Source organism: Rhamphochromis longiceps, linkage group LG20 (genome assembly GCF_057381845.1).
Source record: "Rhamphochromis longiceps isolate RC_006_pf linkage group LG20, R_longiceps_female_GT1.1, whole genome shotgun sequence".
Lineage (NCBI taxonomy): Eukaryota > Metazoa > Chordata > Actinopteri > Cichliformes > Cichlidae > Rhamphochromis > Rhamphochromis longiceps.
Genome location: NC_140576.1, coordinates 26,448,113 through 26,462,849, shown reverse-complemented (window position 1 = coordinate 26,462,849; position 14,737 = coordinate 26,448,113). Strand labels below are relative to the sequence as shown.

At 39.0% G+C, this 14,737-nt stretch overlaps 2 protein-coding genes across 2 annotated transcripts; both read right to left on the bottom strand.

Annotated features, from left to right (window-relative positions):
- Window positions 1-96: 96 nt before the first annotated feature.
- Window positions 97-6,504, bottom strand: LOC146645467 (cytosolic sulfotransferase 3-like). The gene is made up of 8 exons (XM_085394337.1): window positions 6,478-6,504; window positions 5,450-5,588; window positions 5,086-5,214; window positions 4,632-4,732; window positions 4,421-4,547; window positions 4,232-4,329; window positions 2,732-2,906; window positions 97-820 (listed from the first exon to the last, which is right to left on the bottom strand). The coding sequence occupies exons 1-8, from the start codon at window positions 6,478-6,480 to the stop codon at window positions 708-710; spliced, it is 885 nt and encodes a 294-aa protein (XP_085250463.1). The 5' UTR covers window positions 6,481-6,504; the 3' UTR covers window positions 97-707.
- A 4,465-nt stretch (window positions 6,505-10,969) lies between these two features.
- LOC146645466 (cytosolic sulfotransferase 3-like) lies at window positions 10,970-13,975 on the bottom strand. Its single transcript, XM_085393297.1, has 7 exons — window positions 13,834-13,975; window positions 13,456-13,584; window positions 12,954-13,054; window positions 12,742-12,868; window positions 12,553-12,650; window positions 11,202-11,376; window positions 10,970-11,094 (listed from the first exon to the last, which is right to left on the bottom strand). The coding sequence occupies exons 1-7, from the start codon at window positions 13,970-13,972 to the stop codon at window positions 10,970-10,972; spliced, it is 894 nt and encodes a 297-aa protein (XP_085249423.1). The 5' UTR covers window positions 13,973-13,975.
- Between the last annotated feature and the right edge of the window lie 762 nt (window positions 13,976-14,737).

Here is a 14,737-nt window from a genome sequence, read left to right as displayed (position 1 = left end):
GCACTCTTTTCTACTTCTTTTGCTTGATTCATACCAGGTCTGTGTGTTGTGTCTATATTTACAACTCTATTTACCATATACCTTTTTATTCTTTATTTGTTACTGAATGGTTAGTGCAAAAACAGCAAAACGAATGTCAGTTAAATTGTGGTTAATTCTGATGATCCATACATATATTTTTATTTATTTGTTGGGACATGCACACATCTGTTCAATGCTCCATCATGCCTAGCTGGGCTTTTTAATGCCAGACCCAGTAGTATAAATTCAGATAAACCAGATTAAATCTGTTAATTCAATGCTATCAGCAAAAATCGCAAACAGTTTTGGTTATTTTGTTGCACAAAACAGTAAACACACTACTGAACAGCATGCTATCCAAGGATAATAACAATAACAGACATAATAACAATAACAGACATTTTTGCATCTCTTTGAATACAATCAAAATGGGAGCATATCAAATAAAAAAATCAAATTAATTTCAGTTAATACGTTATTTGGCACCATGGTTGTGTGTTGGTTAGCACTGTTGCCTCACCCTATGATAGCTGAGATGGGCTCGAGTCGCCACACAACCTTGAACTGGATAAGCATTATAATATAGGAATACTAATACTACAATAGGGATACTAATTAATCTGTCTCAACACTTGATTTATCCTCAACTAGTTAACTTCAGAGCTCCATCACGCTCAGCCAGGGCTCTAAATTTCACAGCGAAACTTTAGATCAGGATTCTTCATCTTCTTCTTGTAGTCTTCATCAAACTGCTCATTCTGAGCCACAGTGAAGTGGTTCTTCCAGTCACCAACTTTCCCTGGAGAAAGAGAACATTCAGAGTGTTTGATCAGTCCCACAGTCATACTTGTCCTGTACGCTCATGCTCCATGTTACGTCCCTCTGCAGCTTTTAATCGTCTCAGTGTTTTCAGCTGGTGCTAATTGGCCACACCTAGTCAGGTGTGGATAAAAGCATACCTGAGGCAAGCTTTCCGGCAGTGCACTAGTCTTTGCCTTGGTGGCACCAGCCATTTTAGCCAACCTGGTTTTCCATTTTAGGATGAAACCTCTTCTCACCCACACTCTGTTGTTCGTCTCCTTTTTTTATGTTGCGGCTTTTGAGCCGGGTCGTAACATAAGTGGGGGCTCGTCCGGGATATTTGGACATTTTAGTGGAGACTGAATGTCAGTTTGTTTTGCTTTTAAGTGGGTGAGTGATGGTGGTCACTGTAATTGTGCAAACTCCCTTTAGTTAGTGTGTTTCAGCTGGGTGGCTGTGCTGCCCTTCCATCGAAGCACTTGTTTGTTGTTTTGCTTTATTGTTTTAGTTTATTGTGTTTGGTGGCTATCCTGGGTGGGGGTACGCTTCAGAGTTTGGTAGGAGACTATATCTCTGGTCTGCTGCCTGCTCTCGAGTTCGCGTTTAAAGTTGCCTCGAGCCTGGTACACCACTGAAGACTAGGGTAGGAAAAGTAAGGGTTTTGTTGTTTTTAGTGTTTTAGGCTGGGAGTTGCACATAGTAAATCAGTGGCACCAAACTTGGTAGGAGGTTTGAGACCATTCTTGATTATGGTCTGTAGCTGAGGCAGGTAGGCTGTTTTTAAGTTGGCATTGTGTGTGCGTATGTCAGTGTGGATGGATGCTAATGAGATCCTTGTGAGGTGAGTGTTTTGTGCTGTGACCTTTAGTGTTGTGGGGAATATGGCTATTTTGTTGGATCACTTGTGAGTGTTGTTGGCCAGGTGATGGCAATAACACTGTGGGGTGCTGAGCCACCCTTGATGTGATCATTGTGTGGCCATAGCTCTCCATTTTGTGGTTGGTCACTAGTACGCTTGATTTACTGAACTTTTTGGATTAAAGTAACTTGTTGTGGTATAGGGCCACTTGTATGTGACTGTTTGTGTGGTGGAGACAACAGATCACTTAGTTGTGATTATTAGAAGCTACTTTTGGTTTTGTGTTGTAGCAGATCAGGTAATCATTTTGGGTTTGTGACTGTTGTGCTCCTTTGTGTTGGTCACATGTTACTTTTTGTCTGTTCAGTGTGGCAACTTCAAATCCTCATGCCCATCCATGCTTAGAGATGCCAACTATAACGTGAACACTGTGCTTCTGTTAGCTTTAACTTTTATTCCAGGTTTGTGGGTCAAGGAACTGAAGGCTTCAGAGGGGCTTTTAATAAATTTAAGGGTCCTAGAGGAACCCTTTTAAGGGAGGAGGTGTTACGTCCCTCTGCAGCTTTTAATCGTCTCAGTGTTTTCAGCTGGTGCTAATTGGCCACACCTAGTCAGGTGTGGATAAAAGCATACCTGAGGCAAGCTTTCCGGCAGTGCACTAGTCTTTGCCTTGGTGGCACCAGCCATTTTAGCCAACCTGGTTTTCCATTTTAGGATGAAACCTCTTCTCACCCACACTCTGTTGTTCGTCTCCTTTTTTTATGTTGCGGCTTTTGAGCCGGGTCGTAACACTCCACGACACACCCACCTAACACTCCTTCAACATTAAGTGTTTGTGTGTGTCATGTGTCATTAGTGGGTGAAAGTGAGTGAGTAAATGGTCTGTGTGTGTGTGTGTGTGGCTGGGGCTGGCACCACAGTTCATTTAGATCACAATTCTGATCACAAAAGCTGCCAGACGGGACAGGGTGTAAGAAAAAGTGTATTTGATCAGCACTACTGGACTGCGCAAATACTGAGAAACAAATGTTGCCCAGCAGGCAGTTGTACCTTTTCTCATGAAAGGAGACACCTCTTGGTTCATCACAGGAACTGTGGAATAGTTGGTCATCTTGTTTTGTTTCATGCTGTCAAACGTCACACTGGCTCTGACTCTTTCCTTCTCTTCAACTGAAGGAGACAAACCAAGGAAGGAACACAGTCGGTCTATTTCTTTTTCATAGTCCTGTTAACATCAATATTGAAAATATGAATAAGTTTAGAAGGGACAGTTCACTCCAACATGGAATGTATGTTTTTTTTTCTTCTGCTCTCTAGTGCTATTTATTCATAGCACTAGGGAAAATATAAATTGACATGTGAAAACACATTTTAGTTGTCTGTGTCTTTGTTCATTCTCTGTGACTTTTCAATTTAAAGACGTCAGACTTTGACCATTCTTTGTATTTTATTTATTATTATTAAACCTTGGATCTGAGGTTTTCTTTTTTTGCAGTTTATGCATCAGAAACAATTCAGCGAACTACAGTTTTCAGACATAACCCAATCTATGCCAGATCAAATATGCAGATTTTCAAAATTAAGATTTCCATACCAAACAGGTCAGGGGCTGGGTTAACAATAAACGCCTATCGATTGGTTAGGCGGGCGGTTAAGGATAGAGACAGAAATGTATTAACAAGTGAGGAGAATATGCTGAGTTAATGAATGAGGAGAAGAGAGGAAGGAGATTGGATTGAGGACTTATAGTGAATCAGGACATGCAGAAGAAGTAGTGCATCTATGAAGTGGATGAAGAGTGGAAAGGCAGGTGGTCCAGATGACATACCTGTGGAGGTATGGAGATGTCTACAAGAGAGAGGAGTGGACTTTTTAATCAAATTGTTTAACATCCTGGAGAATGAGAGTTGCCTGAGAAATGGAGAAGATGTGTTTTCAAGAACAAGGGGATGTACAGAGCTGTGGTAACTACAGAGGGATAAAGTTAATGATCCATAGCATGAACATATGGGAAAGAGTGACTGAAGCTAGATTAAGAAGAGAGGTGGCGATCAACGAGCAGCAGTGAGAGCAGCAGACAGAGCACTACAGATGTAATGTTTGCTTGGAGAGTGTAGAGAAGGTCAAAAGTAGTTGCTCTGTATCTTTGTGGATGTGGAGAGGGCATATGTGGGAGACAAGAGAGGAACTGTGGTACTCTATGAGGAATTCAGGGGAGTAGTTTGTGAGGGTGGTGCACAACATTTATGAGGACAGTAAGTCGGTCAGTAGGTGTGAGAAATAGGTTCAAGATGCAAATTATTTCAGGGACTGACTTTGTGCCACTTTTTGTTTGCAATGGATGACAAAGTGGATCATCTCCCCTATCCCTAGCATCCTCCTCTATCATACACATATGTCCTCTTTTACTAAATCCATGAATACTCTTTCTGGTTTTCACATTTTCCTCCTGCCTTGCAGCCTCATATTTAACATCCTTTGTTATATGATAATTTTAAATATTAAGATCTCTGTCAAAAATGGCACACATGTTAGCCAAACTTACTGTACCTCAATCAAATCTTCATAGAACATGTAGTGAAAATTTGAATGAGTTTGTTTCTTCTCCCACCAGCCGTTCACATGGTCATACCACGATCCATAAACCCCTGCAGACACAGAACAACACACAAAGGAATGTTTATACAGGAAATGTGATAATATGTTTTGTCCTTAACACTAAAAATAAATTAAACTCACTCTTTCCCTCCATGAAGTCCTGCAGGAAGGTGCTCCAGTCTCCTGGTTCTGGCATGCCACTGTTCATGCGTTCAAAGTGAAAATAGGACACTGCATTGTCTTTTGCATTGCGGGCCACATAGACCACCTACAAAAAGAGGAAACGCTGAATTATACTCTGTGGGTTTCATAAATCCCATGTCTCTATGACTACAGGTATGTGTGCTTTTACCCTGCAGCGCTGCTCCCAGAAGGACTTTGGTACAAACTGGACTGGAAGATGAGTTTTAATGAGACGAGGAGTGGTGGGAAGTTTGTCTGCCAAATCGGTACCTGAGTAAGGTAGAGATAAGAAGGAACCGTTTGCAACAGAACATGCAAAGATAGATTTCTTTATAGACCACAGATCAACAACATGAATTGCCCAAACATTGTGTTTTTGAGGTGCTATGACTAACTTAACAGATTTACACACCAATAAAACTGCCAGAACCATCACAAAGCTATTGAACAAGGCTGTATTTGTAGTTGTAACTATTTGTAACCTGATTCAGAATGTTTTTTGAATTTCCTTTTGACTGAACAGTTCTAATGACAAATAAGTACCAAAGTGAAATTAGGACATTGAGCTTTTGGATCTGGTCTAATACAAATATGGCTAATTGAAGGTGGTCACAAGATTCAACCTGAAGGTAGAAAAGGTACGTAGAGCTCCAGAAAGGGCACTCTGTCATGAAGAGGGATGGATGTCTGACGAGCTGGACCCATGTGCCCAAAATAAAGAAGATCTATGATGTAAGAGACCCATGTGGTTCCTGGGTGCGAAACAGATAAATGCATATTGTTTGGTGTGATATCAGCACATGATGATATAAGCCCCATAATCCAAATGAACACAGTCAGATAGCATCCTTATAGTGTCTTTCAGCCAATGCACACTGTAAAGTCGGAAACCTATTAACTTGCACGTTAACATTAAAATGGGAAAATGTTATTTAAAAAGCACTAACAATTTTATAGCCTAAGTAAGTAACTAACTAACTAACAAACCTGCTTTAGGGTACGTAGCGATAACAATATCATCTGGTCTTGCTTTGAAGTTCTGTACGTTGTCCCAGTTGTCAGTGAAAGCGTTGGTCATGGAGACTCCATGGAAGTCAAACAGTTCTGGCCGATGTAGCCCCTCCATCTGTGAGAATTACTTGTTTTTAAAATGAAGTTGTCTTTCATGTTTTCCCCATCCTTCTGTTACTTGCACGGTAACTTATGTTTTGCAACCTCTGGTTTTTAAAACCAGAGTTGATGACTATGCTGAAACTAGAAGTTTCATCGGGACTCTTTCGGTCACACACTGTTGCAGCTCATCTGTGATTTAAAGTCATGGAAGAATCCAGGTGCTTGATTTGGTTTCTTCTTTTAATAAGAGATCTGATGAAGGTCTGCATTAATCTATTAATTCAACATTCTGGAGTTGCTGTCTCTGCTGTTTGTTTGGTTGTTGTTTCCAGGTTTAGTGAAGACGATTTGTTCCTGCACCACTAATAAGTCCTACTGAAATTATACCTCTAACTTACCATCATCACCTTTGCCAGTTTAACCTTTGCAACTGTAGTGTTTTCTTTTTTATGAGAGCATTTATGTTTTTAGTATTCACTTTCTGATTGCAGTTTGGACCTTGTCTGTCTGGATTCTGCCTGAGCTTTGTGTTGCTCACCTTGTTTTTTTGTTTGTTGTACTAGCTTAATAAAACTCTGAATAATATTAACATTGCTCTGTGAATATCGGTCATGTTAGTCACAAAGAGGTTCATTCAAGTAAGTGCAAAAACAGTCAGCTGACAGTACATGATAAAAAACAAGATGCAGTCCAGCATTGGTAGAATCAGGAAACACCAGAATTACAACATTTGCCCTCCAGCTGAGTTCTCTAACCACAATGAATAAGACACATTTATTTCATTCGTTACATTTTAGTGTTTAAGTATTTAAAACAAGGACATTTTAATGCAAACAAAATATTTTTGTAAAGTAAAGGCAGAGATTTAATGTTGGTAACACATGATTACAAAGCTTGCTTACCATCTAGGATCACTCCTACCAACTAACGTAATCCTGAAATTGTGAAGAGGGCACGTGACTCGACGGTTTAATCATTAATTTCAGCAATGACTCAGACCTAAAGTGAAGGAGTTCAGTATTTGCTCAGTATATTTGGACCAAACTTTAGAAGGATAAGGTTAGAAGTTAGAAAAATAACATTTTTATTACTGTTCATTAACATGTCAAATGAAAAAGCAAAAATGCAGCACATTTAAAACATATACATCAGACAGCATGGCATGTGTATTCTGTTGAATATTGTTCAAAGTCACGTGTAAGCATTTTTTGTCTTCCAAACAAAAGACCATTGTTATTCACTGGAACACACCGCACCATTTTCTGAAATGTGTGCATTTATACTGATCCAGTGCTATGAAGTCAGATAAGCTAGGTTCATTCAACTCGACCAAAATAAATAAATCAATAATGAACAGGGTGCAGGCTGGATTGATTGTTTTGCTGTACAAAAGAGTAAACACAGCAATAACCTGCACATCGATGACAGAAGAATAAAAACACAAGTCTTTTAACAGAATTAAAACGGCTGTGTTTAATAAAAATGAAATCCAACATACAACAGCAGCCTACTATCTCTACACAGCTGAGAGCTGCTTGCCATAACTGTGTGAATGTAAAAAGTTTTCTGCTTCTCTTTCTTGATTTATACCAGACCTATGATTCTATATAGGCAACATTCCCACATTACACTTTATGTGTGGCCAAATTATTAAGTACTGGAACATATTCATTTGAGAAATAAACAAAGTTTAGTTTATTCAGGTAGTGTAGTTTTTAAGTTGAGGATAAATGTTTTTTAAGCTGGGAAATTACACAGAATGAACTCTGGTTCCTGTGTGGATTCGCTCCTGGTACTCCAGCTTCTTCCCACCGTCATGCCCAGCTGGGTCTCTTAATTTCAAACCCAGTAGCATAAAGTCAGACAAACTAACCATTAACAATCAGTTAGTTAAATATGTTCAGTAAAAATGACACATGTTCCTTCATCCTCCTTTTTCTTAACCTCCTAAGACCCAAACTCTTTCATGGCATGCATTTTTAATTTCTCTTTGCTATTTGGGCTGATTGGGACCTGATGAATGTAAAAACAAAGGATTAGCTGATTTTTTTTTTTTTTTACCTGATTTTTGTTTTTGAGAAAAATGGGATCCTCATAAGAGGACATTCATTTTAAATTTCAATAGAACAGTGGCAGTATAATGTCCTCATTAGTAGATATCAGGCCCTTTGTAGAGCAAAATTTAGTAGTTTGGTCTCCACAACCCGAAATGTGATGTCCACAAATGTGGATGCCAGGTCCTGGGAGGTTAAGCTGATACAGTGGGGCAAAAAAGTATTTAGTCAGCCACCGATTGTGCAAGTTTCCCCACTTAAAATGATGACAGAGGTCAGTAATTTGCACCAGAGGTACACTTCAACTGTGAGAGACAGAATGTGAAAAAAAAATCCATGAATTCACATGGTAGGATTTGTAAAGAATTTATTCGTAAATTAGGGTGGAAAATAAGTATTTGGTCACCTCAAACATGGAAAATCTCTGGCTCTCACAGACCTGTAACGTCTTCTGTAAGAAGCTTTTCTGTCCCCCACTCGTTACCTGTATGAATGGCACCTGTTTGAACTCATCATCTGTTTAAAAGACACCTGTCCACAGCCTCAAACAGTCAGACTCCAAACTCCGCCATGGCCAAGACCAAAGAGCTTTGGAAGGACACCAGGAAAAGTATTGTAGACCTGCACCAGACTGGGAAGAGTGAATCTACAATAGGCAAGCAGCTTGGTGTGAAAAAATCAACTGTGGGAGCAATCATCAGAAAATGGAAGACATACAAGACCACTGATAATCTCCCTCGATCTGGGGCTCCACGCAAGCTTGATTGATTGATTGATTGGTAATTTATTTCAACATGTGAACAATATACAAGTACATTTAAAAAAGAAATGAGAGAAAAAAAATATACTATACAAATTACATACAAAAAACATTCTGATTAATTTACATGTTGAAAGGGAGTGGGAAGAAGTATACACTTATTTAATCCCACCCCTGTCCCATAAATTATCAGTGAATATTTAGTCAGCTTCCTTACTGATATAATTTGTAATAAAAATAGTGAACAGATTTCTGATATACTATATACTATAATATCACATCATGAATTTTTTGTTTGTTTGTTTTTAAATAGAGACATTCACTTAATTTAAATATTTTCCTTTTCTTTATAGATCGAGAAGATCATATTTTTATAACTCTTTTTGAACAGTTTTATGTTTGGACATTGCTTTAATTCCATATTCAGTTTGTTCCATAGTTTCACTCCTTGAACAGAAACACAAAAGCCTTTTCTTGTAGTACGTACCTTCATTGTTTTGAAGTTACAAAAACCCCTTAAATTATAACTTCCTTCTTTCAAAAAAAACATACTCTGAATATTACCTGGCAGTTCTTTATTTTTTGCTTTGAATAGAATTTGTGCTGTTTGGAATTTCACTATGTCGTCAATTTTCAATATTTCAGACTGCAAAGATAGTGAGTTTGTATGTTCCCTATAACCTGCATTGTGGATGATTCGAATTGCTTTCTTTTGAAGAGTAAAAAGTGAATGTAATGTGGTTTTATAGTTATTGCCCCAGACCTCTGCACAATAGCTTAAGTATGGTGAAACCAGTGAACAGTAGAGAATATGAAGTGATGTTCTGTCGAATACCTGTTTTGCCTTGTTTAGTACTGCAATGCTTCGTGATACTTTGGAATGAATATATCTTACGTGAGCTCTCCAGTTAAGTTTTTCATCTATTATTATCCCCAGAAATTTATTTTCACTGACTCTTTCAATATCAACACCATTTATTTGAATCTTTGCATTTGTATTTAAACTACTATTTCCAAATAACATCAGTTTAGATTTATTCAAATTTAATGATAATTTGTTTTTATCAAGCCAGAACTTCACTTTACTTATTTCATTAGTCATATCCTCCAATAAATTCTGCAGATCATCACCAGAGCAAAAAATGTTTGTATCGTCAGCAAAGAGAACCATTTTTAATACTTTGGACACTTTACAGATGTCGTTAATGTACAAGTTGAAGAATTTTGGACCCAAAACTGACCCTTGGGGTACACCACAAGCAATGTCCATACATAAGGAGCAACCACCATTTATTTTCACAAACTGCTTTCTGTCACTTAAATAACTCCGGACCCAATTTAAAACTACCCCTCTGACACCATAACGTTCCAGTTTTCTTATTAATATATCATGATCTATAGTGTCAAATGCCTTTGTCAAGTCTATGAATAACCCGTGGGGTCAAAATGATCATGAGAATGGTGAATGGTGAGCAAAGATCCCAGAACCACATGGGGGGACCTGGTGAATGACCTGCAGAGAGCTGGGACCAAAGTAACAAAGGTCACCATCAGTAACACACTACAACGGCAGGGAATCAAATCCCGCAGTGCCAGACGTGTTCCGCTGCTGAAGCAAGTGCATGTCCAGGCCCGTCTGAAGTTTGCCAGAGAGCACATGGATGATACAGCAGAGGATTGGGAGAATGTCATGTGGTCAGATGAAACCAAAGTAGAACTTTTTGGTATAAACTCAACTCGTCGTGTTTGGAGGAAGAAGAATACTGAGTTGCATCCTAAGAACACCATACCTACTGTGAAGCATGGGGGTGGAAACATCATGCTATGGGGCTGTTTTTCTGCCAAGGGGACAGGACGACTGATCCGTGTTAAGGACAGAATGAATGGGGCCATGTATCGTGAGATTTTGAGCCAAAACCTCCTTCCATCAGTGAGAACTTTGAAGATGAAACGAGGCTGGGTCTTCCAACATGACAATGATCCAAAACACACCGCCCGGGCAACAAAGGAGTGGCTCCGTGAGAAGCATTTGAAAGTCCTGGAGTGGCCTAGCCAGTCTCCAGACCTCAACCCCATAGAAAATCTGTGGCGAGAGTTGAAAGTCCGTGTTGCTCGGCGACAGCCCCAAAACATCACTGCTCTCGAGAAGATCTGCATGGAGGAATGGGCCAAAATACCAGCTACTGTGTGTGCAAACCTGGTAAAGACCTATAGTAAACGTTTGACCTCTGTTATTGCCAACAAAGGTTATGTTACAAAGTATTGAGTTGTATTTTTGTTATTGACCAAATACTTATTTTCCACCCTGATTTACGAATAAATTCTTTACAAATCCTACCATGTGGATTCATGGATTTTTTTTTTCACATTCTGTCTCTCACAGTTGAAGTGTACCTCTGGTGCAAATTACTGACCTCTGTCATCATTTTAGGTGGGGGAACTTGCACAATCAGTGGCTGACTAAATACTTTTTTGCCCCACTGTAGATAGCCAACAGCACCACAATGTAAGAGAATTCAGTTGTTCAGGCTTAATATTTGATTTATTCTTAACTATTTAATTGCATATCACTTCTCAGCTCTAGCCCCCTCTTTGAATTTCACAGCGAAACTTCAAATCAGGATTCTTCATCTTCTTCTTGTAGTCTTCATCAAACTGCTCATTCTGAGCCACAGTGAAGTGGTTCTTCCAGTCACCAACTTTTCCTGGAGAAGGAGAACATTCAAAGTATTTGATTATCCTAATAATAAACTGAACATATATTGGTGCCTATACTGAGAAAAAACTAAAATTTCCCAGCAGGCAGTTGTACCTTTTCTCATAAAAGGAGAAACCTCGTGGTTCAGCTTGCGAGCTGTGGAATAGTTGGTCATCTTGTTTTGCTTCATGCTGTCAAATGTCACACTGGCTCTGATTCTTTCCTTCTCTTCAGCTGATGGAGACAAACCAAGGAAGGAACACAGTCGGTCTATTTCTTTTTCATAGTCCTGTTCACATAAATGAAAATATGAATGAGTTTAAAAGAGATGTTTCATCTCTAAATTTTATTAATTTTTCTTCTTTTGGTCTGTAGTAAATTTGGTGTAAGAATCTCTCCTTGGGAGATATTAGGATTTTACAGACTTCTCTTTCAATATGTGACAATTTTGATTTTGATTTTTTTTTTTTATGCATCTTAAAATTTTAAACCTTCGAGATTAACAAAAAAACACAGATTTCATTTATGAGTTTCTTTATTTTCTATGAATTTTCAAATTGAAGATGTCAAATTTGATCTTTTTTTTCTTAATTATTAGTAATGATGGCAATGAATAAATGCTCACTTGTAGCTGGTTAATGTTTAACTGATACTACATCTACAAGGTTTACTACAAACCATTGATCAATCACAGTCCACAGAGCCACAGGCTATTACCTCAGGCCAAAAACTGAAAAAAATGCACCATTACCAAAGAGGCAAATTTCATTAACTGGCTATTTTGCACCGTTATGCATGTGTGCATGTGTTGTGATAAAATAATGTCCTCTTTATTTGAAGTTTATGTATCAGAAACAGATAATGAGCACTACATTTCTTTGACATTTCTTCCTTTCTTCCTCCACTGTATTTGATATCTGGGTGGGCAGCAGAACACCACCAGGTCATCTTCACCTCAGTGATGGTAATCAGACTTTCATTGTTAGAATTCTGCACTTAGTTTCCTATGAATCAATATTGTGTTCTCTCTGCTGTAGCCACTTCATTCCTCATCTGGATTCCTATTCTATGCTCTGTCTGGGACTTTGAGGATTTCTGTCCTGCCTTCAGTCCCATCAATACCTGTAACCTGTAAAAGGACTTACTGGAGCTGGAACACTCACCTGCTTGCTAGAAGGATCTTGCTGGAAAGGATGTGTAGCAGGTGAGGATGATTAAGTATCGGTATCGAGATGGAACTGTACTAACAAATAAAGATTGTGTGTGGAAAAGTGTAAGGAGTTCTCCGAGGAGTTGATGAACGAAGAATATGAGAGGTAGCGGACAGATGGAAAACAGGTAGTGAATCAGGAAGTTCAGAGGATTAGTGAGGAGGAAGCAAGAACTGCTATGAAGAGTGAAAATGTGGTTGATGCAGATGACATAACTGTCAGTCGGCACACGTTAGCCAAACTCGGTGCTGTACCTCAATCAAATCTTCATAGAACATGTAGTGAAAATCTGAATAAGTTTGCTTCTTCTCCCACCAGCCGTTCACATGGTCATACCACGATCCATAAACCCCTGCAGACACAGAACAACACACAAAGGAACGTTAACATGGGAAATATAATGATATTATTTTTCCTTTACACTGAAACTAAACAGAACTCACTCTTTCCCTCCATGAAGTCCTGCAGAAATGTGCTCCAGTCTCCTGGTTCTGGCAGGGCACTGTTCATGCAGTTAAAGTGGAAATAGGACACTGCATTGTCTTTTGCATTGCGGGCCATATAAACCACCTACAGAAAGAGGCAAAACTAAATTATGCTCTGTGGGTTTCATAAATCCCATGTCTCTATTTCTACAGGTTTGCATGATTTTTACCCTGCAGCGCTGCTCCCAGAAGGACTTTGGTACAAACTGGACTGGTAGATGAGTTTTAATGAGACGAGGAGTGGTGGGAAGCTTGTCTGCCAAATCGGTACCTGAGTAAGGTAGAGATAAGAAGGAATCATTTGCAATCAAGCTTGTCTGCCAAGTCTTTCCCTAAATGATAAGAAGGAGTAACTTGTAACTGTTAAAATGCAATGATTGGCTTTTTTATTATAGCATAGATCAACAACATTAATTACTACACATTATACTATACTACCTTATACTACATTATATTATAACTAACTCTGACAAAACGTGTCACAAAATGATGGCATGCAAGCAAAACAGATGTCAGACAAAAAGACTGAACCTATTTCAAACATTTTTGGAATATTTTTCTGTCTGAACAGTTCTAATGATACCTTAATGTACAAGTACACCAAAGTGAAACTAACTTTTGGTTCTGACTTAATACAAATATGGCTAATTGAAGGTGGTCACAAGATTCAACCTAAAGGTTGAGAAGGTACAGAAATCTCCAGGAAGGGCACTCTTTCATGAAGAGGGATGGATGTCTGATGATCCGGATCCATGTTCTCAAAATACAGAAGATCTATGATGTAAGAGATCCATGTGGTTCCTGAGGTTGAAACAGATAGATGCATATTGTTCAGTGGGATACCAAACTATGAAGATATAAGCTCCATAACCCAAATTAAGACACTCAGCATCATTTTAGTATTTTTCAGGTCAACACTGAACTCGTGGATGCATAGTGTTTAGTGGGAATCCTATGAACTCAGACACCAACATTAAAATTATTTTTTAACAAAAAAAGTTATTTTATAATTAGATAAGCTCCACACTCTTGCACACACCACATCAGTACCTGCTTTAGGGTACGTAGAGATAAGAATATCATCTGGTCTTGCTTTGAAGTTCTGTATGTTGTCCCAGTTGTCAGTGATGACGTTGAGCATGGAGACTCCATGGAAGTCAAACATTTCTGGTCGACGTGGCACCTCCATCTGTAAGACTGATTATTTTAAAAGTCTTTCATGTTTTCTCCAGTCCTAAAAAACGATGAAATTGCAAACTGGATGTTTCATGATGGTTGATGGCTGTGATTCAGTTTGTAGGGATAGATTTTATAGGGACGCCCTCTTTTGGTCACACCTGCTGTCCTGTTGTCAGGGTTTAAGGCAGGTTGACCGGTGGTTCTTTTCCTCACAGGTCTAAAGAATTGATATACATATCATGACATCTGTTGGGGCTCATCTTGTCCTTTTTGTTTGGCATTGCAGTGTTGCTGGTCTGCACACCTAATCAGTCAGACTGTCAGGATGCTGAATTCTCTCCCTGCTCTGTCCCTCTCCAGTCTGACACACACAGAACTACAGACCTGCATCCACCTCTCCCCTCTTAACCCTGCCCACCCCCAGGACATACAAAACTCTCAACCTCCACCATCGCCCCTCACTGACTCCCCCACCCCACTTGCACACAAACTCTTGCCCACAAGCACTCTGACTGTGCTGGACACTGTTTTGTATTGTATTGTGTTGTACATAAGACTTATTTTAATCTTTATATTGTTTTAGTGTACACCGAGGGCTGTGGGAGCATTGAAACTTCAAATTCCTGTGTATGACCTGTGCATATGGTTTTTGACAATAAAGCTGACTTTGATGTAAATTTTTAGAAATGTAGTTCAAAGTTCATTTGAATTGCTTCATTCAAGTAAGTGCAAAAACAGTCAGCTGCCAGTACGAAAAGGATGACTAATTACGACA

What these genes read in the sequence shown, in the direction of transcription:
- LOC146645467 (XM_085394337.1), bottom strand. An exon ending in CGTACCTTTTCTACCTTCAG is followed by an intron (nt 4,733 to 5,085) that starts GTTGAATCTTGT and finishes TACCTTACTCAG; the next exon opens with GTACCGATTTGGCAGACAAA. An exon ending in GGACTTCATGGAGGGAAAGA is followed by an intron (nt 4,330 to 4,420) that starts GTGAGTTTAATT and finishes CTGTGTCTGCAG; the next exon opens with GGGTTTATGGATCGTGGTAT.
- LOC146645466 (XM_085393297.1), bottom strand. Translation starts at nt 13,972, where the DNA reads ATGGAGGTGCCACGTCGACCAGAAATGTTTGACTTCCATGGAGTCTCC. An exon ending in GGACTTCATGGAGGGAAAGA is followed by an intron (nt 12,651 to 12,741) that starts GTGAGTTCTGTT and finishes CTGTGTCTGCAG; the next exon opens with GGGTTTATGGATCGTGGTAT. An exon ending in TTCTCCTTTTATGAGAAAAG is followed by an intron (nt 11,095 to 11,201) that starts GTACAACTGCCT and finishes CTCCTTCTCCAG; the next exon opens with GAAAAGTTGGTGACTGGAAG.